Consider the following 25,077-nt stretch of genomic DNA (forward strand, 5'->3'; position numbering starts at 1 on the left):
TAAAAGACTTTCCCCTGCATGACCTTTGCATCAGCACTTTGAATGTGGCTCCCACTCTTTGAATCCAGGCACTACGCCAGTGTTCAACTGCATAAAGCATTAACAATTGAAATGGGAGGGAATTTGGCACAGTGATCGAACGTCAGAAATCTGCACAGACGTATGATCATAAGTTTCAGTACGATACAGGCAAAGTAACTGATTTCCCCAGACTCTCAGATTGTTAGCAGAAATGATCTTCTGATAAAGACCGCTTAAGGGGTGATCCCTCGGTAGGGAAGTTACCTTTCAGGCCGTTTTTCTAAGGGGAAGTAACCAAGATCTCAAAACACAAAGTGTGCAAAATGCCTAACAACATGGAAAGATGTTAGCTGCAAAACCATTACTAAAGCAACCTACTGAAAAAAAAACAACTGCACTACAGCACATGAGCAGAAAGCAGCAGGCCAGATTTTATCCCAATAGTGTCTTCCTTCAGAGGGGAAAATTCGGTTATCTGTTTTCTTAAACTTGCAGTGACTGTGAGAACAAGACTAACATTGTGAAGGTGATCCGTTGTATTTTGCGGGAGAATTTCAGACGTCACATAAAATGTGAGCTACCACTGGAGAAAACGTGTAAAGATCGCCTTGTCCCACTCAAGAACCGTGTACCTGCAACAGCCAAACTGGGTAAGAAACACGTTCTCAAAGTGAAAAATGGAGTCTGGGCTCCAGCGCTGGCAGAAGGCTCGCAATTATTACCATGACTGTAGTGTGTCCTATGCCAGACTCACAAATTATGTTTCTTTTTCAGGCTGGGGAGGTGGTAGAGTTTCTCCCCAATTAGGTGCATGACAAGGGCTAGAGAACATAAGCAAGCTTGCCATCCCCCCACACTCTAGTCCCACATTTACTGTGTCATTAGCTCTCTTAAGGGAAGACTTAATAAGGCCCAAATTAATTTTGCTGGGAAGAAACAGATTCCCTTTGGCATGCGGTATTAGTGTTCTTTCCTCTGGGTTCCCTTTAGTAACTCAGCCTTAATAACATTTAAAGCTAAAACAACTGGCAAAAGGCAGGGGTCTTGCTTCTTTCAGTGCACTAAATCTGCATCCCAGCAGATACGCTAATTAAGTACAGGCTTCAGACATTTTAGTTAAATGAGTAGCTACTAGTATTTCAAATTCTCCATCTGATCAGTTATCTGTAAAATCCCCTTAGCATCACAGGAACTGGGTTGGTTCAGCTCCCACCTACAACCTGTCCCTCCAGCGCTTGAGGGGCCCGAATCGGTCTTGCTTTCCTGCAGATGTGTGTAAATCATTACTACAATTTTTGGAGGATTTTGTATATGTTACACATGAAGGCAAGCACATAGCCCTGGGGTAGGTGGAATGAGAACTCTGAGATGGGATCGCACTGTCGATATCAGACCTGGGATGATTATCAAATGAGATTACGTACACTGTAATTACAAGTGGGCTATTGAGCCCGCTGGTATAACCAGACGATGTTTTGCTGAAAAAATAAAACTGCCTTTTTCCTCTGCACAGCTTCCACGAGATCCTTGAAGGTACTGAAGAATTCATCCAGTAGCGAGTGGAACGGTGACCCAGGGAAAGGTACCTTCCAGGACTCTGATGAGTGCAGCCTGAGCAGCAGCACTCAGAGCAGCAGCTGCCACACCGCTGAGAGCATACAGGAGCCCAAAATTTCATCTCCCGATAAACACGTACAGAGCTGTGCATCTGACTTTTCTAATGTTCTTGTCAAAGAATCTGATATACTCAGTGACGATGATGACGACGATGACTATCGGAGCCTAAAGAAGGGCAGCCCTACAAAAGACATTGAAATACAGTTCCAACGGCTGAAGATTTCAGAGGAACCGAGTACTGACTCTGAACGGGACCAGGCTGCTGAAAATGAGGAAGGAGATGGCTTCAAGACAGGACAGCATCCGAAGCTGGTGCGTGGCCATTTCTGCCCAGTGAAGAGAAAAGTAAACAGCACAAAGCGTAACAGAGGAACTTTAACGGCAATGCAAGAACGTCACCAGTCCCTTGACAGTCACTCTGATGCCTCAAACCTGGATCTGAACTCTATTTTAGAGAGAGAATTTAGCGTCCAGAGTTTAACATCTGTAGTTAATGAGGACTGTTTTTATGAAGCTGTGGAGAGGCATGGGAAATCCTAGCTTTCTAAGCACTATATTTAAAATACTCATTTGAAGTCCACATAAAATTCAACAAACTTATTTTGCTTTAAAACTAGTAAATTCATGGAAGCTGCAGGAAAACTACTATCTGATTTTGTGCACTAATACATTTTTCCCACAAGAACAGCTGTAAAGGATTCTTAAGTTATTTTAATTTATTGTGGATCAAAAATAGATTAAGTTGGCCAAGGTCTGTAAATTAGTTCATCCCATTCAAGCAGTTCTTAAGACGATGTAGTGTTCTTGGGGAGGGAAAGGGAAGGGAAAGATGGCCTCGTTAGTATCTTAAGTAATGTGGAAAAGGTGCTAGTGAGTGGGAGAGGGGATTACAATGGAAAGTAGCATGGCAAAATGAATTTTTCAATACCTTGGGCATTTTATTTCTTTGGTTTTCATTTTTGCTTTATTTAAAGCAGAATTAAGTTATTTTAATGTGTTTTAGTGCACAGTAGTGCAGGATTTTCATTTTTGTAAGTTTCAAGATGCTGTTTATACTTTATACATATGTGTAAATACAAAACCAAAGCTTGGCCTGTAATCTTTTATTTGACTGTATTTTTTATTTTCTCTACCAGCCTGTACAGTAAAAGACAAATAAGTATCGTACTTAGCCATGTTTTCTATTTTTTATCATGCTGCTTTTCTCTAGTTGGAGCTTTAAATCTCAAATTCTTTGTTTTTGCCTAAATGAGAAGAGTATTAGCAGACCTTAAGGCAATCTGTGCACGTTATCCTCCTTTAAGCCAGTCACTTGAGTATACTTATACAAGAATTTTGGCTTTTGTTTTTAAAATTACTCTGCAGAGTAGGATGTTCCAGGATAAAAAGAGCACAAACCTCCAAACATCGTCTTACATGCTGAAGTATGAAAAGTATTTTTTCTTACATTTCAGTAATGCACTTTCATTCATACAAAACTCAATTATTTCAGTGGTATCCCAACTTAATTACAGGTGTCGCAACATACCTTGTTCTCGGTATGTGTTCTAGCCATTCCCCTGAAGTAAAAAGAACCTGTAGGCACCTTATAACTGGACTGTCTTTTCACTTTTGTCTGCAGCTGAATGGAATGAATAAACAAAATGGGAAAGCCCTCTCTCCCCTCCACTTTCTCAAAAGTAGATCTTCCATACCTGCACAGATGTAGGAATATATAAGCCTCCTTTTACTGAATCAACACCTCTAGATCAAGGAATCAAAACTAATAAAAAAGAAAAATCAGTCTGCTGTACTTAACTACAGCTGTTACAGCTAACTTTCTTCTTCAGTCTGTTTGGGCTGACTAGTACTTTTAAGTAAATTCCTCATCCTCTTCTTTTGTTTTAGTTCTTCTCTGTAATTGTACACAAAAAGGCTTGGGTCTTCATCACACATTTTCCTGTATGTATTGCACAGATTTCTGAATTGTGACATGGAGAGCTGAAAAGGACGCAGAGTTGGATCAACATTTGCCATCATCATGAGCTGTTCTGTTCTTTTCAAACGCCCGCTTTCAGGAAACAAGGTCCTAAAAGGTGTGGGGAGAAGACAAACAAAACAATTCAGACAGACAATTCAGTTTCCCTTCAGAATCCTCTTAGGAATTTACTTAACATAGGTTTACTATTAAGTATGTATGTAATTATTTTAGCTCTGGCACTCTTAACGTAGCTCATTATCTAAAAGCAAATGGAAACATACAAGGACCCTTTTTCTGCAAATGCAAATTATGACAACATAGGAAAGCATATACATACATTGTACATTAAACACATGCATGTATGTTCATGTTTGCTAATGTTAAAAAGAACTTCGGGTATGGGTACAGCATCAGGCCTTCTTAGAATTAACCGCCTATTTAGAGAGCAACAATAGATTAAACTCTGCAAAACAGATCAGATCCAAACCATATGACTTTCTCTCAGGCTGTGTTTCATTCCAACGGGAGGGATATCCTTACCACTTGTCATTAATATTGTATCTCCAATGCCAGGAAAAAAGCCAAAAAGGAGGAAAGGAGTATTCAATTATCATTCACTTTTTAATATTTAGAACATGGAGAATGGGCCAGGAGTCCTAGATTTTGTTTTCACAGATAGGCATATCAGTTAATTTACTCTGTAGCCAGAGGTGTTAGCACCTCTCACGCAAGTTCCCCAAATTTTAATGAATAGTATTAGTTCAAGTGATTTATTTTTTTTTAAACGTCTCACAAAAAATGCATATTGCAAAGTGTAAACTACTGAAAGGACTAGCTCTTATTAGCAGTAGTTCTCAGTCTACAACAAGTTAGGAAGGCAGAAAATTTGCATGTGGTTGATATGCATGTCTCAATTTTCAAATGCTCTGCCTCTGCCATATATACACAAGACCTAAAAATGCTATGCATTTAATACAGGACTACCCCCAAGCCCCCAGCTAGCTGTGGTTTGCAGGTTGGCTGGACAAGCTAGTTAAAAGGCTTTGTAAAGTGAGTGATAGTTGGCTCAAGTATGTGCTACTCAAGCCCTTGGTCAAAAATGTACCCATTAGTTCACACCTAGGTCAGCAAGGTTAGAATGGCTCAATCCTTATTTTGATATCCCTCCTTAAGTTATTCTGGTAGTTAAAAGATGTCCCTGGAGCCATAAATGTTTAATCACCTTTTATATACAGACTATAAACCATCTTAGAAATGTTCATGAACAGCAACTCAACCTACTGTTGACTTAATAGCTGTATCTTATATGCCATGGCACTCCCAGATCCCAGAGTGTACATGCAAATGTAAACCAATTCTATTACCTTGTTTCTATACGGTATATGCAACAGATGGATACATACCTTATAATGAACTTACTTAGCCTTACTATACACCAAAATTAGCTATTTTTTTCAGGTCAGCTAAAGAATAAGAGGATTGTATTTCTTAGCTGCACACTAGGGCTAAAGTATGATAAGCTGCTAGGGCCTACGTGACGTCCAAAAGTTCAGATTCCTCCTTCTTGCCTCAAAAGAATGTAGAGCAGTTATTAGCAATTTGAGATTACACAATAGTTGGATTTTTTTAAAAAAAACTTTGGCAAAAATATTCTACATAACATAGATATGCTGATTGCACATGCCTTGTGCTTACATTGTCAAGTGAAACCATTCTTTCACCAAAAAAAAAACCAAACCAAAATCCCACCACCCTGCAAATCAAACACAAATCAATCTAGAGTTTGGATACCTCTTTTTCTAACCACCTCCAAATGCATACTTAATCTTAACATAGGCAAATCAGTACTCATTTTAGATCCAGTGTCTCCATCCCAGACACCAAGAACATTCACTGCCTCAAGCGAACAAAACAAAAACAGAGGCAAAATTTTATGTTCATCTTTAAAATAGTGACATATAAGGCTTGTAGTTCAGTAAGGTGGCATCCACCCCAATTCTAAACTGCGTCAAGGCCAAAACAGTGCCCAGCAAAATTCAGCTAGCCCAAGCTGCAGCAGGATGTCTCCGGTCCTGACAGCAGCTCTGTCACACGTTCTACAATGCCGAGGGCTGGGTTTTCCCCACACTAAGTCAGACATGTGGCTACGCTGGAGTTTTAACAGGATCCTTGATGAAAAAGACTGCAGGTTTCTTGCATCAGTTAGAGAAGCTAATAACCTCAGTTATCATGGGGATTTTTAAAGTCAGTAAGAACTCGATAAAAGGGAAGCACAGAAACAAAAATTTGACCTTTTGACATTATCCCACATAAGTAAAATTTCCTACAGATGATGTTCTCCCTCACTTCCACCTTTGGTTCTGAATTTTGAGACTTTAATTTTTTAACTCAACCAACAAATGCTGTAGTTTTTGTGGTTGGCGGGGGTTTTTTTGTTTGTTTCTGAGACAAACTTGGAAAAATCACCAATTTATCCCAGTAATTTTAACAGCTTCAACTGCTCTAACAAAAACACACTAATTATTATACAATTACAGCAGAAAGAGATTCATCTCAGTTTTGTCTCCAGAAACCATTCGGAAATGGGAAGATCTCATGAACTGTGATGACAAATTTAAAAAAGTAGGAATAAAATCAAATGTATAGCTACAAGTGTTTCTCAACTCATTTAGTAGCCAATGCATTTACAAAAAAATGTTTGAGAATTTTTCATTAAAGATCCTTACTCAATTCCACGGAAGCAGTATTTTCTTCTAAATTGAAAAACACTTCGAACCACTTTTTCTACTAGCTCGAATGGCTGCTGTATCTTTGGTTGCACCAACGGCGTGAAATGCACCACAGCCACATCCACCTATAAGGAAGAGAAAGATAAATTTGAGTAGATAAATTAGAACTAATATGTCTTGGGGGAATATAACTGGTTAGACATCAGGAAACAGGCAGAACATAGGAAGACATTATTGTGACAGGTAACAGACCTGTGCAGTGACTAATGTCATAGTATTTGAATATGAAGATTTGCCTTAACTTTCAAGGCCCTACAGAATTTTAGTCTGTCTTAGTTATCTACATATTTCCAATTAGTTCACATGCCATTATGACTTAGCACTTTTTTCCCCATGGCACTTTCTCCATCTAGAACAACTTCCATGTAATCTGTGAAGTAATTAGCACTTCTTTCTTCAGATCTTTCCACAAGACAATTCTGACATGATACACAAATTAGACAATATTCAATATACAGACTGAAGGGCAGAGGAGAAAATTGGTATTATAATTAGAAGTCGAACCCATTCCCTATATGTTTTCTGTTGCTCTAGGGCTTTTCTAATACGTAAGCCAAGGAATTACTTTTCAACATATTAAGATTTTAAAATTCTAGTCTATTTAAAGGAATGGTAGATAGAAATAAGTTTGCATTCAGTTTAAGTGACCATACAACTCTGTATTTACACTATGCATCACAGTTCATCCAAAATTATATTTTAATGCTTCTACATTGATGTCTTTCAACTTGTTGTATTCTTTTATAGTTCTAAAAAGCAGCTTGGTTCACAGAACGGTCACTTTACCTGTGTCTGAAAACAGAATGAAGTAACATCATTCCTTGAATGTACACACACTCACACACACACATATATATAACACATAAAATATGTCATGCAATTATAAAGATACTGTATTATACAGAAATGCCCTGAATTCATACTTCTGTGTTACAAAATACAGGCTGGGCTAAAAATCCAGTTCTGCACAACATCAAATAAAGCAGTTCATCTTCCAAACTACATATTGATAACAATAAAAATGAAAAATTTCTGTGGAGATACACATTGAAAATTTGTACAATTTGTACAAGTAATGGTAGTTAATGACTACAAAAATTTTAAGTGCCAGACTTTTAAAAATACTCAGGTTCTCATCAAAAAAGTTTGCTGACACGATGGACAATCATCCATCTTTTACAAGGTCTGAAAGTCAATACTGACATTCATAGAACAGATTCCATGTGACATTAAATTGAAGGCGTGCTAGTTCTGACTGAAATAAAAGATAAGCTCAGACCAAAGAACAGGTTCTGTTCTAAGCACACCCTCAGTGTACCAATCGTTTGAGAACCCCCAAAAAAACTTCAAAAAAAGACAGGGTTTCTTCTACTGCTCTGACCAAGCCTGCTCTAAGTTTGTTGGGGTTTTTAAAATCAATTAAGTCATGGTAACCTCTGATGTGGACATACTCTCTGGCACAATGGTGCCTTCCATCCATATTGTACTTTCAGTGGGAACAGCTTGGCTGTCAAGCACATCTTCTATCCAGTACAACTGCTTCAAGCAGCAGAGGCACTGTATTTGCTTTCAACAGAAATTATGAAATTCAAACAACTTAAGTTTTTCACGTAGATGGAACTTACGAAACTGAATGAAAATACTGGCTAGAGAAAGGAAAGAAAATACTGATTAACCATGCTGATACAAAAAACATGGCAAGGTTCCGGTATTCATATTGCTGATCTCAACTGGATGTTCCAGCTAGTGTTTTTTCTCTACTTTTCCGCCTTTTCTGAAAGCTAGAGTCAAGAATATAAGACAGAAAAAATACTTACATTACTAAAATGTAAAGACGTTGGGAATTATTTTAAAATGAGGTGACAAAGAAAACCTGACATATGTAATCTGCAGTGAAATGTGCATAAATATATTTTCCAAAACAGTTTCTGAATTTCTCATGTGTTGATAGCTTCTACCCTTGCCACAGTTTACTGCTACTTGTCACAAAGACCACAGGAACGCAGTGAAAACTTGTGTCACACTGAGTGACAGGAAAGTTTATCTTTCTGAACAGGGCAAATACATACTTCACACAACCAACCAGCTCCTTGCACAGAAATAGTACGGGCTTACTTACACCCCTCTCCCCAAGCTTATCTACATTTTTGTCAAGAAATAGAACAAGGTATTTCCCCCACAAAATTAGGGATAAGAAAACCACCAGAGACCATTTGGGATCTCACAGTCCCCTCAGTTTTGCAGAACTGCTTCTACATGAGATATGAGGGCTCTTTGTGAGTAGGAGCTGCACCTTTAACAAAAATTTCTGAAGGAAAAGCAGCACACAATCCAGATGCAGTGTACAGTTTAAGAGAAAAACAGCTCAGTTTGCAATGTCAAGGCCAGTAGGCAATAATTTCTGCTTCTGAAACAAAACACAGCACTTCTCAGCATTTGTTCCATTATAGATGCTGTTTTCTTTGGACCCCAGGAAAGCTGCCTGGTTACTATAGCAACAGATACAGGGGAAAGCTTTTCACTTGTAATTGGCCACTCCTTTAAAATTATACATGCTATTTTTCCCCTAACCTTTTTAACATGCAAAAAATAGAGAGTAGAATTATGAAAGCCAATACAGAGTACACAACAGTACTTAAAATACACAACTTAATTTGCAGATAATTTTATTAGTAACACTTCCCCCCCCATCAAGTATGTTAGAAATATTTACAAAATAATACTCAATTCTTACAAAATAATGAGTATGAAAATTATTCAACTGATATATCCTGAACTGTCAGTAGTGCAGCACTTACTCACCCCTGGCTGTTTTAGTGTATCAGTACAATGAAGGTTTATGTTCTAGTAGGGGAGGAGGAACACATGACAGCGTACAATTTAATTCCGAGAAGTCTGCTGCCTTGCTGATGAAATCAATGCTCTGCATCAGAATAAGCTTAAATAAGACAATTTTTACTAATTGTTGACAATACAGGTCTTATGATGGGCTACATACGTATCTTGAAACAGGGCTGTATTTAAAAGCAAACCCACATAGTCTTTTTCAAGCTGTAATATAGGGAACTGAACCCTAAGCAGAACGTATTACAACTTCATTAAAACAGACTGCTTGAGATCCTACTAAGACAGTTCTAAGCCAGCACTTTCACCAGCCAAGCGTTCAGTAGCAGCACTGTAGCTGTCTACGACAGAAAAATGCTAGGTCTAACACCAGATACATGTATCTCGTAGTGACCTTGTTCTGATGTGAGGGTTTCATTTTCATTCACTTCCAGCAGAAAATAACCAAATAACCACTGCACTAACAGCAACAATCTAATTCCTATAACTTAGCTCCATTCACACTAGGCTCACAAACAGGATCGCAGGAAACCAAAAGTCAGGTACAGAACCTATGGGTGTACCGCTGCTGCAATCAGCAAAGACTTTCTCCTAACTTGTTGATTTCACACATCAACGTCTGGTGGACACTTCTCCCATATGCTATAGTTACCATATAAGCCTTATTAGTAGCTTTATTCCTTCATTCTTTTATACAGACTCATACAAAGGCAACAAGTTATAGGATGACCTACAGAAGGCTAAGGCTACCAAGAAGAGATAAGCAAAACCTGTAGTTGAACAGAAATGTCCTGCTGTTCCAATTACAAATTAAAATGAATTGCATAGTTCTTTCCTAGGAAATTTAAACTCTTAATAAGATTATCTGTGATGAAAAAACCCCAACAACCCACAAACAACAAAACTCTCTGGCTCTTAGTTAAACCTAAATGAATTCTGCCCCCCCCCCCCCCCCCCAATCCATAAGTCTAGAGTTTCTGGATTCTCAGACTTGTACTCCTTTTAATCGCTATTCACAGTTTTCATCACAGAACCTGGATATCATTATGTATTTAGGACGAAGGGCCTCCATGTATTTTTCTCCATAATCTCTTTGCTTTCCCTTACTCAGTGTTTGTCAGACAAAACTCATTAAACAAAGTACTCCTTTATTCTCGGGTAGATGGAACTCAGAGAGGGAACAAACAGCAGTAATGCACTTGCTGTAAAGAAGAGGAAAAAAAAACAACATTCCAAGAAATTTTGTTAATACATGCCAATGCAGTTTTATGAGAGAAGGGATAGCTCCGTTCAAGAGAAACTGCATTCTTCCAGGACATCTACAGTGAAGAAAACATCTCAGACCTCACATCCAGCAGTAAGTGCTACACAAACAAGAATGAAACATAACTGGGTTTTTTATTACACTTGCAGTGCTTATACTTGAATTTATCATGCTTTTAATTTGGTTCATCCCATTAAATGTAATGTATGACTACCATTTGCAGTGGTTGGCGTTTATGTTTGCATGTTTGTATATGCTGAAATTTTAAAAAGGAAGCAATGAAAAAGGCTAACTCAAGATCCTAATTAGCTGCTCCAGATTATGCTTTTGAATGAGTTTTGAGCTATCCAGACATGTCAGCTCCTTCTGTAGAAGGAAGTTAAGCCATCTTACCCGTGGGCCTGATAGAGCAAGTGGTATGTATTTGCCAAAGCAACTCTTCGCAGTCTGAACAAGCCAAAGGGATTTAGAAATAGGCGGGTCTTTGAAGTAAGATTTTAAAAACGAGTAGCTGTTAACATTCTCACCTTAACTATAAGCATTTTTAATATACATACGCTGGACAGAGTAGCACGTTCTTGAACAATTACCTGAACTAAGTACAATAAATAAATTAGAGGATTACTTGTTATGTAATGCCGATAAAGACTGATAGAATACATATTGATCAACACCTTGTTGTCTTACGTATGATGAATTGAAATAAGAATACAATGTTGCAGATATTTTGTGTTCAACTTATTTCAACTTCATCCCCTATTATTATGGCTTTTTAAAAAGTTCTAATGCTGAAGACCAGTTTTAATATTATTGTTCCTATTTAGATAGAATGTCTTAAAAAGTATAATCCAGGCCGAGGACCACCCTTTCTCTATCACTCTGATAACAGACAAAACCTGCCAATTATACAGCCCCACTCCAAAGGCAGGACACCATTTCTAATCCTCGTCACAGAGGTTTCAAACCATTTTTCTTCATCTGCTATCCCAACAGTCCAGCTGATGCAACAGTAACAGTTCTGTCTTCCCAAGCACACAGTTATCATACTGCCTAAAATCTTCTCATCTGTCAAATGAAATTTGCCTTTTTATGAAAGAATAGCAGGGAGGTTTTTTTAATTAATTTTTAAAACGGCCACTTCATGGCAAATTTGCAAATGATTTCCGAGAGGTGACTGATTAAAAAAAAATGCACTTACACAACAGAGTTGTTCCATACCAGTGTTAAAAACAGTATTTTATTTTATGGACAAAAGCAGATCATATTCGCTCTTACGGCTTGCTCAATACTGCTGATTTAAGTCGAGGACTGATAATCACTGACTAAAAATAAAATATTGATTTAGAAAAGTCACATGTGATTTAATTGTGAAAACACCACAAAAAATAAATTCAATCTTATTCTCCTTCTAAACCATGGAATTTTGTAACAGTTATTAAAAAAAAGAACTGTCAATATTTAAATAGCTGAAATAAAAGGTCACCTTTAACCATACTTCAAACAAAAGATAATATTACCAAAGTTCACTGTTATAAAATAGTCAACAGGAGCTGACTACAGCCATCAGCACAGTTCAAGAAAGTACTTGACGAGTACAATATATTTTCTACCACAGCTGTTTTCCACAATGACTTTAATCTGCAAGTTTCTAATGTTCCATTTACAATGTACATTTGTCTAGTAAGCCTGCAATCTGTATACTATTACCAAAAACAACTCCTGCAAAATAAGTTTTGCTTGATGGCTTGCAATCATGTATGAAAGGGCAGCAGCTCCTTCTCACAAGCAATTCTGAAACACTGTCCATTTGCCGTCATTTATGCTCAAGTACCTTGTGTACAGCTGCTCTGCTGCTCTCATCTGCTGCAGGGTCATGTTCTGATATTCGTTCCGATAGCTCTAATTTTAAATGCAAGCTTTTTTTGTTTGCTGATTTCTTTTTCTTTCCCCCTCGCACTTCTCCTCCCCGCCCCCCCTCCCCCCATTACACAGAGGGCTACAGCCTTGGCTGCGAAGCTACCAACCAGTAACACTCATTTACGAGAGAGAAACGGGCAGACAAAAGGTGACAGCAGATAAGCATCATGGCATCAGCAAGTCTGCAGTTCTTCGCTTTTATTCTGGCTTTGTTTGGCGTTTTAGGAGATATCACAGCCACCTTGCTACCAAACTGGAAGGTAAATGCAGATGTTGGTTCAAATATCATAACAGCTATAACACAGATGCAAGGACTTTGGATGGACTGCACGTGGTACAGCACTGGGATGTTTAGCTGCACCCTGAAATACTCCGTTCTCTCTCTCCCCATCTACATCCAGGCTGCACGGACCACCATGGTACTGTCTTGTATCCTATCAGCCTTTGGGATCTGCATCACCACAGTTGGAATGAAATGCACAAAGTTGGGAGGGGACACTGACAGCAAAAGCCATGCTTGTTTTGCTGGAGGAGTCTGCTTCATTCTTGCAGGAATCTTTGGATTAGTACCAACATCCTGGTACACAAGAGAAATTATTTCAAATTTTCTGGACCAGACCATTCCAGAGAGCAGTAAACATGAACCAGGAGGAGCGGTTTATACAGGATTTATTTCAGCAGGGTTTCTGCTTATCGCAGGTGTGATCTTCTGCACTTCCTGTTTTAAAAAGCAGCAAGGAGCATGGATTTACGCTCCAGAGAGGCACCATTTCCCATCCGCAGAGCAGGAGAGCAACGCGGGTTACAACCTGAAGGACTATGTGTAAATACAGTTATTTCTATCCATTGAGGCTTTTTTTTGTGCTAAGTGTAGTTTGATTATTTCAAAGAATGTATAACATAACACTTAACTTTTCGTACATCTGGGTTGCAATTATGTTTAAACAAGGTATTTCATTTATAGTGGCATCCACAAAAAGAATTAAATAGGAAACAATGCTTAAGTCTGCTACAAGAGTACTTTTTTTTGGTTGATTTTCCAAACCATTCTTTTTGACTTTCCAAGGAACATTTATTGAAGAAAAAGGAACTCTTTTAAAACATAACTGACAGTAAAATTAATGCACTGATGGCTTGTTACAGCAAAGATGCTTAAAAACCGCTTTCCAGTTAGCCCATCAGGCTATCAATAATGTGTAATGTTTGATAGTGTATTTTATGTTTATCTTTATTTTAATTATGATGCAAGGAAAAAAACCTAACCAGTCTCTGTCCAAGAAGCCCAATTCAGTGTTTTTTAAATAAAAGACACATCTGCCTTTCACATTCAATTCTAGATTGCCTTGGTAAATAGATTTAAAAAAAAAACAAAACAAAAAAACCCCCCAAAAAAACCACCAAACAAAAACACACACAGGCCAAACCAAAACAAAAAAACCACAACAAAAACCCGTAGCCCCAAACCTCAGCTGCACTGTATATTCTGCATATCAGGCTGCAGAATCAGCAGTACCATTCAGATCTTGCCAAAAATGGCTCTCCTGCCCAAACTGCCACCTGCTGTGGGTTTATTATTGTTAAAGAAATGTCTGCTGGGCCTTCACCGAGTGCCACTAGTTATCCCTACACAATGAATGTTAGATTTGAGGAGCAATACAACAGAAGAAATGTAACCACGAATATGAAAACACCTGCCAACTCTAACACGCAGGATACAAACTAAATATCTCTGTTCCATCAAAATCTGGAAGCGTTCTGGCTTACACTTGCTCAAAGTAGCTTTTAACAGCTCAAATAATACAGCTACCATTTATTGTCATCTACGTTTCTGGCCTTCTAAAAGAACTTTTAAAGTCTTTTTAATTGTTCCAGTAGGGTCTGTTTCAGGCCCACTCCCATGTATTCTGTTACTGTAAAATGTCATACACAATGGTGATAAAGAGATGGCTTCTTCATTTAAATTTATTTCTTAACCCCCTTATTTTGATTAGTAATCTCAGATCTTTTAACCTTTTCTTTCAACACACAAATTTTGTTTTGTATTGGTCACTGGCAGAGTATGTTCTATCTAAAAGCTCCCCTAAACGAGAATCACATTGATGCTAATTTGCTAGCATAGGCAAGGCAATGAAAAGGGGATATGATAATGCTGGATGAGTCTTTCAACAAAACCAACTGCTATTATTTTGCATGTTTATATACAACTTTCATTTCCCATATTATTAGCCCGAAATTCACTAAAACAGTATGAAGGGGCCTTAACATTTTAAGTATAGTATGTTGGAAAAAGTAAGGTCTTCCGTTACAGCAGTTGAGAAAGTGAAATATTTAATGCATCTAATATGCAAAGACTCTTTATTCTAATATACACAGAATGGAATCAACATCTTGTTTGCATTACTACTGTTACGTAGCCATTTTGAATTTCCCATGTATTCATCAAGGAGCTTGTTTTGTACTATTCCTAATGCTAGTGTCAACAGTTACTCAGTACTGCAGAGACTTAAGTGTGACCAAAAAGCCAAATTTTCTTTGCTTAGACACAATGCTATGGAGCACCATTCCATTCTAGAAGCCAAGAACCTTTTATGTCTCAACATTCATAGGTACCGTTGAAATAATATTAATTCGTTGAGCAAATGAGGTAAACAATTCCTTCCCCCAAAAAAATGCATCTCCACCTTTAGTAAGGGGTTTGACATGACACTAAGCTGTGATCATTGCTAGGTATGTGAATTAAAACTAACATTTGTAAAATAAGAACCAAAGGTGTTCTTACAGCAGGGCATAAGAGAAAGGTAGTAACTGCATACTATGAGCAAAATGAAGTGTTCATCAGTTAAGTAAGCAGCAAATTTTTCTTCCTAGAACTTTATACAGAAATACCTGAACTTCTTTGTATACTTAAATCAAGCACTGAGCCACTTCATTCACAATATGCTGCAAGAGCTTTCCAAGAAAACAAAGATTCTGTCAAGAATGGTAGTATCTAAACCCACAAGTCAGTCTACAGCTAGAAGATCAGGAACAAACCAGAAGATCAATCTACAACAGGAGTTTGAAGAAAAAAAAAAAAAAAATGTAGTGAAAACAAGCATCAGGTCTGTCTGAAAAATTTGTACTTTCTGCTTTTGCAATATAAGCTATACTTGTTTTAACTCAAAGAGATACATTAAATAAAAATATGCTTGCCTTCAGGGGTACTGCCTTTTTTATTCAACAGAGCTCCAACTGACACTAGGATTTGCTTATACCAAGACAGTTGTCACAACTCTCTGAGTTACCTCTCTCTCAGTCAGCTATGGCCTTCTCAGTACAGGAAAATGAGAGGATCAGTTGTAGCTTCCCAGTTCTGAGACACAGTCTGCACAAGACTTTTGACATACACTAGCTCTACTGTGCCCTCAAATTGCATCCACCATTGAGAAATCACCTCCACAGAATTAGAATTTTGGCCTTACTGAACACTATTTCACATATTTATCAGTGAGATGACATCCTGAAATTACTTTTCATTCAGCTAGGAGACGGGGGGGGAACAAAAACAACAACCACCCAAACCCTAAAATAAGATGTCTTAAGCGTGTCACAACTAATAGTTTAACATGTTTGAACAGTTACTTGCTCAAAAAATACTAACAGAATTTTAAATAATCATCAGAATATATCCAGATAGAGGCCTTAAAATTCATTGTGATAAAAGAGAGAGAATGACCTTTCAAAGGTTCTCAAGAGATAAGCCTGAAGAGTAAAAAGACCAAGAGACAGACTGCGGTAAGAAGGAAGGGAGATGTATTGATAAGCTGAACTAACCAGTTTAAGAGGAACTTTCAGAAGCTGCAAGTTCATTTCTGAAACAGAACAGTAGATTTCCACATGCATTCAGGGAAAACAGACCCCACTTCATATCAGGCACGTATTTTCACAAAAAAACCAAACCAAAACAAAATAACCCTTGCAGTTTAATTTATTAACTCTTGATTCCTGTAATCATAATAGCTATTAAGAAAAGCCAGTAGTAGTACATAAGAGGACAGCAGAGAGACTGTTCTCTACTCACTCAAGAGCAGATAGGAGGAAGAAAAGACTTACTTTTTTAAACAGGCGGTGGGATGTAGGTGACAAAGTGCTATAGTGAATAGGAGGGAGTTAAGTATGCTGAAGATGAGTAGGGTGAAATGTAAAGATTATAGACATGGTAAAATTAGAGATCTTTGACAAAGCTGACAAATGAAAATCTTTTATTTATCAGGGTATTTCAAAAGACCCATCACATTTTCTAGGCACAATTCCCAAACTGTTTATAAATGCAAACTGTAAACAAGCAGGCTTTACAAAGATGCTACAGTCCTAGTAGACTATCTTGTCCTTAAATCCTAATCTCTGTCTCCAGAAACACCCAAAGAAGTACGCTGATCTTGCAGATAGGCTTGAAGGTCAAAGCCAAGAAGAAAAGAAAAGCACCTTCTCAAAACAAGTATACTTCATTTACAGGAATATCACATCACTCCACTTTCTAGTACAGAGATGTTGAACTGGAGCACCCAACTGTGTTCCTTTACTCAAAATCAGATATATTGCTTCACTGACAAATTAACAAAAAATCCAAAGAAATACCTCAAAACTTACCTCTGGCTTTGGAACAAAGGATTGACCTGGAATTATGAAACAGTTTTCAACAGTGCAGAGATGCTGAGACATGATGGACAGTCTGCTACGTTGCTTACCTCCTGGATTAGCTGTAAGCCTCTATCGAAGAATCAAAACACGTAAATCAGTGAAACTGGATTGGCCAAGTGTTCAGTTACATTAAAGCTTGATTTTCAGTATAATCAAAAGCAGACAAATTTAAAAAACCCCAATTATTAAGAACTTATATCAAATTTTATGTCCAGTTCATCTAGAATTTTTTCCTCCAATGTAGCAACATTTCAGTAAGATACCATGCTAATTTACAACCTCATTCCTGCAATCAAATGCACATGAAAAGGAGCTCCTTGAACTTCTGCAGAACTTAATGTCAAAAGAATTTTATATGGACAAATGAGAGAACTAAAACTGTTCTAACTGCAGGATTGGATTCAAAACAAGCATAATACCAGTTGAGAGTATTCCCACGTCCTTTCCTTCCACTGTTTCTGTCTCAAATATTACTATTTTTTCTCCTTCAGAAACAAAGCTCCATAGACTCAAAATCCGGTAGAAATCAAAATTTCTTCATTATTAACTGGTCTACACTTAAAATATATGTAAGGAAGCTAGATCTACTTTACATAAATTTAGAATAACTAACAGTAAGAGCATTTAATACTTGTAGCTCAATTTAGTAATTCTCTGATTTTCCCAAGAAATTTCTTGCAAAGATTATAAAAAAAGTAGCCTGGTCAGAGGTTTTCTACGCTTTCGTGACTGGGCAACAAACATGTTCTGTGTGTTTTGCTAGCACAAACAAGATTTAAATGTAAAAAAGCACCCAGTAAAACAAGTCTCAAATGGTAAAAGACATTACACTAACTATGCAGAAATAGAATTTTGAAGATTCCTGTTCTTATTTACCACTACCTTAATAAAAAATAAAATATGAAAACCAATTTGCCTATCTGGCAACATCTGTACATCATGTAGCTTCAGATGAAAAGCCTACTCATTAAATGCTGCCATGCTTATTAAAACTACCCCTGAAAAATAAAATTAAACCTATTTCTAAAGGTTTAATTTTTTTAAAACAACTCTCCTGAAAAGCAGTTCAAGTATCAGCATAGAGCAAATAAAATACTTTTCAACGACTTTTCAGAAAGTTCAGTGATTCTTTTTGCCTACATCAGCATTTAGAACTACCTTCATTATTGTTTCAGAGGAAACCTATTAAAAACCCATCTATCTGCCATCGTTATTATTCTCTGAAAAAAAACAGGCTGTGAAGTCTAACAATGCAATCAGATATGCACTTCCTTAACCTCTGCAGTGGAAATTAAACAGACCTAATGACAATGCTTGTAGTCCTTCCAATGCCAATTCAAACAAGCCAGTCTTTACTTCCCAGAAAAACAATCTAACAAGTCTCAGGCAGTTAGTTCCTGCTTCTCAGCTACAGAAGGGATAACTTAACAACACCCATCTCTGGGCAGTAACATCTTAAACCACTTCAACCACTACCTGTGTATGGCACTGCCCAAGGCACACAAAAATGCTGAGAATATAATCATAGAATAGACTCATAGAATGGTTTGGGTTGGAAGGGACCTTTAAAGGTCATCTAGTCCAACCCCCATGCAATGAGCAGGGACTTCTTCAGCTAATGCAGGTTACTTAGAGCCCCGTCCAGTCTGACCTTGAATGTCTCCAGGGCATCTACCACCTTGCTGGGCAACCTGTTCCAGTGTTTCACCACCCTCATTGTGAAGAATTTCTTCCTCCTATCTAGTCTAAATCTACCTCTTTTAGTTTAGAACCATTACCCCTTGTCCTATCACAATGGGCCCTGCTAAAAAGTTTGTCCCCTTACTTCTGTAACCTGACCTATTTTTATAGGTTTTTTCCCCTCAGTTCTCAACATTTTCTTTGTTCCTAGCATCTGAAACTGCACTAAGTAAACCATGCTGGAGTTCAGCTAACTAGGTAACATTTTTGCATCCGCTATTAACATTTTAGAAAGGCATGAAGCAAAACAAAGAATCTGAAGCCTAGCCTGGAATACAGTCAAGGTGGTACTTGACATCTCTTCTAATGCTGGTCACTATCAACCACTCTCAATGACTACCTCAGGAACAACTATTTGTTTTGTTCTTCAGTAAGCTATACCATACAATTGTGCTTTTCATAAACACATATTAAAAACCCATTACCAATGAATCTGCAAAATCTGTCACAGGCATTAACCTACATGAAGAATTAGACTGGCAAAGCTGACCATATAAAGAAATATTAAACACATTTTAGTACACAAGCCACTTTCTGCAAAACAACTTTTTTTTTTTTTAGAGCATAAGTTTTTATATTTAACCTGTATCAGTTATGAAAACATAATGGTAATTTGTCTTCTGTTTGCTGCTCAAAAATCTGAATTATTTTCCACTTTATTAGCACCTTTTGCCTAGTGTTTTAAATAGACAGCAGTGTTAGATACAAAATGATTAAGTATTCTGCTCTTCTAACATGCCTGTCTTCTAGATATCTAACAGTTTAGCACCCCACCTCCCAGCCTGCAAATCATGTTGGCAGAGCAGTTCAGGCAAACTACTCTCTCTGCACAATTTTACTCAAAATTAGAGACTGACAAAGACCTTTTAATTTAAACTGAAATATGACTCATTTTAATGAAAGTGGGCCAGGAAGTACCCGGCCCAGATGGCAGATTTGAGGCGAAGCACTGAGGAATTTGGGGTAAGGTGAAAATTCTTATCCAAACTAAGAAACAATTTTACATATTTAAACTACAGAGAGACAAAATTGTCTGTTCAACACTTAAAAGTGTCATTTTCACTGCTGTAGATATCTGGCCTTGTCCTCCTTAATAGGCCTCAGAATCCAAGACGTGACATAACTGCTGGTTCTCATCAACAGTTTTAATCAACGTAATCAAATCACATCAGAACAGAGTGGTCTGTAGTAATAGATCTATACTGACATAACTCATGCCAACGTAGCTGTGCTACAAGGAAACAGAAAAGCAAGAAACTACCACCAGCAAGAAAGGCAAAGGTATTTTCTACCTGTTATACTAGCAAAAATGAGCTTGACCACAAATAACACAGCATGTTGCTTTATTTTCTTACTGTTAACATCAAGTTATCCTAAATGATTGTAAAGCACATGGCTCCATTCTATGACAGCATCTTACCCTTCTGTTGAGCTTATAGCGTATGCACTGAGACTTTGATATTTAGGCTCTTAGCTTAGAAACATCCAGTGAGAGCATCCAACTTTTGAGAATAAGACATCTTCCTTTCAAGAATATAAATCCACAGATACATAAAATATCAGTAGCAACATATTTATTTTCTGTGTTACACTGTTCTCTATTTCCTGGTATTGAATATGCCTATATATGCCAAGTTACAATGGTTAACTTAAGCAACTCTAGAGGGCCAGGAAAAGAGACACAGATTTTGATTATCTTCCTTTCTCCTAAGCAGAAAACAAAATAGTCTCTCTCAAACAAGTTTTTCATGATGTCAAATTGATTACAGAAACACAAACCAGAAACTATGAACAATGTTGTCTTCAGTGGAATATGCGTTTAAATAGATGTAAGAACAAGAATCAAGAGATCCCAGAATGTAAACTCAACAACAGTTAACACTGACTCATTGCATGACCTTGAACAACATATTTAATTTCCTAGTGTTTCTAACTTCTCAGCATTCTAAGTACAAGGAACTTAAGAGTGCATGGTATTTTGCATCTCATTGAGCTATGCTGGGTGCAGAAGCACTGTAATCTGCATGTCACTAATGGTGCATGCAGCTGGTTACAGCTATATAAAGTACACAGTGCATTTATGCTCTCAGTGCTAGGCCAATTTTTTCACTGCTGTCACAAAGCTTTGCATCTTACCCATTATCACTTTGCATTTTACATCATAGTTCGTTAGCCATATTTTGCAACAAGGCCTAACCTCAAATGATGTCCTTCTGGAAAGTAGATCTGGATTTTTTAATGCCTGAAAGCACGTGAGCTCAGAACTGAATTAAGAAATCTAGTTTATGTCATACTAAATGTTTGTCCCTGGTGTTCTCTAGTGCCACCTACTGGAAATACTTCAGTACTTGTGTTGAATCTTGATTGCAGGGCTAGAGTAATGACAGTGCAACGTGGTTTTCTATGACACCCCCCCCCCAAATTACATCAGATATGCCACTTGCATATATAATTACAACTAATGTACGTGCCCAAAAAAACACAGCAAAGTTTTCCTATTAGAATTTTTACCTTGAAAGATTAAAATTAAAACAACACACACATCTAGGAAAAACAGATATTTATGAACACTGGAGTAATCGGACAGAAATTCAGTTTTCAGACTGATGTGCAATTCCTTTTTTTTTTTTTTTTTTTTTTTTTTTAAAAAGCAAGTGAGATGCTGGTAAGAAGCCATACTGCTTTCATAAATACAAAGCAAAAAAGTCTTCCAGCCCCTCTGTTATTATGTTTCATGCAACGGCAACATAAATAAACTGTTAAGTCTGAAAGCAAGTCAACCTAATATATCAACTCATCTAAAATTAACACGACTACACAGCAGATCAGTTCGGCCTTCTGTGAGAATCTACTGAGGCAAAGTAAAACCTCAATTTGCTCTTAGACTTGCTGTGACAGAACTCAAGCAATGCCTTTCTACACACACAAGACTGGCAGTAATCCATTAATAATTCTGATACCAAGTCTCATTCAAAAAAGCCATAATCAGCTTCTGTGGTCTTGACAAACACTCCCTGTATTTGAAGCGTTTAACCACACCTGGAACTAATGCTGACCTTTCACTTTGCCATATTTCAAGGAAGGTGTCCTTTTAAAAAATTATTTTTAATTAAGAGGGCAAAAGATGTTAACTATATTTCTTGAGATAACTGAAAGGTAAGGAAAAATGAGCTGATGAAATGGCGTATGAATAACTATGAAAGAAGAAAGATACTTAAAAACAGAAGAGTGCTGTGAAATCTATTCATGTCAAAGAAATCGGACTTCAGAAAATAATAGACGGAGTACCTCAAGGAAATATATCCCTCCATAAGAAATTAAAAAAAAAAATTATGTGCTGTGAAAGGATCAGAGCAGATGATTAACCCAACATTAAAATTTATAATTTACAGCTACACGAACTAAAAATTGAACCAACTCTTTCCTGTCATTTTAAAGCCAGCTAAGATTGGGTGTGTACTTTAAACAAAAGGTTGCATGTAAACAAATTTTTTGTTCAGTTTAGCAGGTCTAAAATTTGGGGAATACACTAACATCTTAACAAAACATCTTACCTCTGCAACTTCCTTCTGAAAAGTCAATGTCATCTGCGTCCTGCCATAAATAAAAGGTCCATCCTTTTTAGAAACATTTTCAAGCCATTTGATGATTAGAGGAGTCGAAACACTGAAGGGCAGATTCCCAATGATATGTATATCCGGTGGCTCTGTTAACATTTGATGGAAGAAAAACAACTGTCAAAAAGTTTTGGATAAGATCTTGCCATGAAAGAAGATGTTACTAAGAAAGATACATGCGTATCAACCTAGACTTAAAATATGAAAACAACTTTTATCATGCCACGCCAAAATTATGCCTTTCCATTTATACTTGTCTTACACTGACAAAACTGTGTTACTATTCCCAGTAATTAGTTAGAAAAAAGTGGTTAGGTTTGGTTCTCATTTACATTTGAATAAATCAGTAGCTTTCAGCTGATTTTCAGCTGATCAGTAAATTTTATCTGAGCTACTCCAGAACAGCGAACTGTAACAACAGCAAAACTACAAGGGCATTTCCATGATTTTAAACTATGACTATTAGGTACAAAGTAAACAGACACACTCATCCTTCTGTCCAACATGTTCCTCCCACGTGCATTTTACTGAGTCTTCATAATCAGCCAAACAATCACCCAGCTCAAACTGGACAGAGGACTCCTTTTGTATAGAGTCCTCTGAAATCAAAAAGTCTTAGAGCAAGTGTAAGACTTAGTCATAAGAAGTGATATTTACTGTTCAGTTATGTATCATATCAGTGTATATGTGTTGTACAACACAAAGACGGCATTTCATTAGCTGGGATCCTTACATCCAAGCAGGAGCGCAACAGAAGTGGACAAAACAACCACAAGTGTGTTGCCTCTTAGATACTGTAGCATTTAGTAACATGAATATGAGACGATAATATCAAATTCAAGCTGGTTTTCTGGCACACTTTACTTATTATGCACTTTTTAGGCTGTGCTATTTCTAGCATATTTGTGCTATTACACATATATCAGAGATGCCTAAGTATCTTTCTGATACCAGCCTTTCAGATTTTTGTATGGCAATAATACAGAAAAAATACAGAAAAGGTATATCTTACCTCTAATTAGTTAGCTCCAAAGACAACAATAACTTACTTAAATGTACGCTCAAGAAACGTAAATTTAAAAAAACTACACGGCACCTTCATACATGCATTTGCTCATAGTTTTGTTTTGTGAAGCACTTACCTTTTGCTATGAGGCAAATACAGCATGGAATTTTTCAAGGTGAACATAATGTGGCATGGTCTTTTATGTCCTAAGTGAGAAAGCAGTTTACTGTTCTTCAGGCACTGAAGACAGTGGCTCTACCTTAAATTAAGAAATTTTGAAAAGGAGCCTGGGACATCATCTCTGATTTATCTAATAATATTATGTATTTTAAAAGGGAGGTGAAATTGAGTCCTACAAGAAACTCAGATTTGGAAAAAAAAAACCCAATCTCTGATTAGATTCTACTTTTGCCAAAGATAATCCAGCTGAAAACAAAGCAATAAGAAAACTAAATTTTTGAGGACAAATTTCCTAAAAATTTCAAAGCAAGTTACAAAAATTTCTTCAGTGGAATGACAGCAGTGGTGGCTTTTGGCTTCCTCAAAAAGAGGAAGAAGCTGGGAAGACAGTATACTATTTGACTTGCTTTTATACTTTCCAAGAGTCACTATTACACTGTCAAGACACCCTAAGATTAAATAATTGCAAAGCTCCTCAACACTGACTAAGGTGAATGTCACACAAATTCCACTGTTTTGTCTTAGAAGAGGAGGATGATCTCCATTTCCTTCTAGAAGGGAAGTTAGCTCGCCTTGCTATTCAAAACTAATGCTGCTGTAGAACGTCCATTATGAAACCCTACCCTATTTATGCTTTTGTTTAGTTAATAGATTGCTGAAGTAATTGATGTAGTTAAATTGTTCAGGAACAGGAGACAAGGTGATGTATTATTGTCTTGATTAGTGAATCATGAAGAGTTACTTAAAGATCTGCCAAGGAAGAAATTAGGGGAAAGGCAATTCTGCCAGGGGGAAGGCGTAATCACTGACTCAAATAGAAACTAGAAGAAACTACCCCACATACACTCTCCTTGAGCATGTGCAGGAAGTTAAAGTCAGCTTGTACCTTTAAATTGAAGCAAGGAAGTTATGAACCAATGAGAGATAAGCATGCTTGGCTAATGTAATGTTTATGAAGTAGATAAGTGTGATATGTTAACTGTAACGTGTAAGAGTTAAGATGAAGTCTTGCGAGGTGTGCTAGCTTTGTTGAAGGCCACCTAGCACCCAAACTTGTGCAACTTTGTGAATAAACAATACCCCGTCTCAGTGTGTGAAGACTGGTTCATTGCACACCAGGTAGACAAACCCTATTTGGCACAACAGTCTCTCTCTTCTTACCTTCAAAATGTACCAGAAGAGAGTAACGCCTGCACTGAGTGAACTCATCACTACACTTAAGACTAACTCAGAAGCCTTAAAAATTAAATAAACCAAATCCAAATACTAACCGTCCTCCCAGTTCTTTTTTAAGTGCTCTGGAAAAGCCTTGTCCATCTTATATGTCAGGATATCTCCATGAACAATGCGCACTTTTCCTGGAGCTGCTTCGGATAACATCTGTTTGTAAGCAATCAAGTAGAATTCACAGTGAGTATTAACCAAAATGATTTCTAGTTTCA

General features: G+C 37.3%; 3 protein-coding genes across 9 annotated transcripts in view; 2 read left to right on the top strand and 1 right to left on the bottom strand.

Annotated features, from left to right (window-relative positions):
• The window catches only part of TIAM2 (TIAM Rac1 associated GEF 2), a 158,668-nt gene extending 156,091 nt beyond the window's left edge, over positions 1–2,577 (top strand). For 5 of the 6 annotated variants that reach the window (XM_035899856.1, XM_035899861.1, XM_035899859.1 and 2 more), the window contains 2 exons: positions 517–671; positions 1,535–2,577. In XM_035899856.1, coding sequence (XP_035755749.1) covers positions 517–671; positions 1,535–2,178 — 799 coding nt within the window. In that variant the 3' untranslated portion in view covers positions 2,179–2,577. The remainder of the gene's footprint in view (positions 1–516; positions 672–1,534) is intronic. The other variant, XM_035899862.1, reaches the window with a different exon arrangement.
• A 69-nt stretch (positions 2,578–2,646) lies between these two features.
• TFB1M (transcription factor B1, mitochondrial) overlaps positions 2,647–25,077 on the bottom strand; it is a 27,944-nt gene continuing 5,513 nt past the window's right edge. For both annotated transcript variants that reach the window (XM_035899863.1, XM_009644294.2), the window contains 5 exons: positions 24,907–25,015; positions 22,387–22,538; positions 17,042–17,161; positions 6,325–6,452; positions 2,647–3,706 (listed from right to left, as the gene is read on the bottom strand). In XM_035899863.1, the coding sequence (XP_035755756.1) occupies positions 3,451–3,706; positions 6,325–6,452; positions 17,042–17,161; positions 22,387–22,538; positions 24,907–25,015 (765 nt within the window). In that variant the 3' untranslated portion in view covers positions 2,647–3,450. The remainder of the gene's footprint in view (positions 3,707–6,324; positions 6,453–17,041; positions 17,162–22,386; positions 22,539–24,906; positions 25,016–25,077) is intronic.
• CLDN20 (claudin 20) lies at positions 6,459–13,239 on the top strand. Its single transcript, XM_009644293.2, has 2 exons — positions 6,459–10,588; positions 12,488–13,239. Exon 2 carries the CDS (start codon positions 12,580–12,582, stop codon positions 13,237–13,239), a length of 660 nt encoding a protein of 219 aa, XP_009642588.1. The 5' UTR covers positions 6,459–10,588; positions 12,488–12,579.

Source organism: Egretta garzetta, unplaced genomic scaffold (genome assembly GCF_000687185.1).
Source record: "Egretta garzetta isolate BGI_Z169 unplaced genomic scaffold, ASM68718v1 scaffold397, whole genome shotgun sequence".
NCBI lineage: Eukaryota > Metazoa > Chordata > Aves > Pelecaniformes > Ardeidae > Egretta > Egretta garzetta.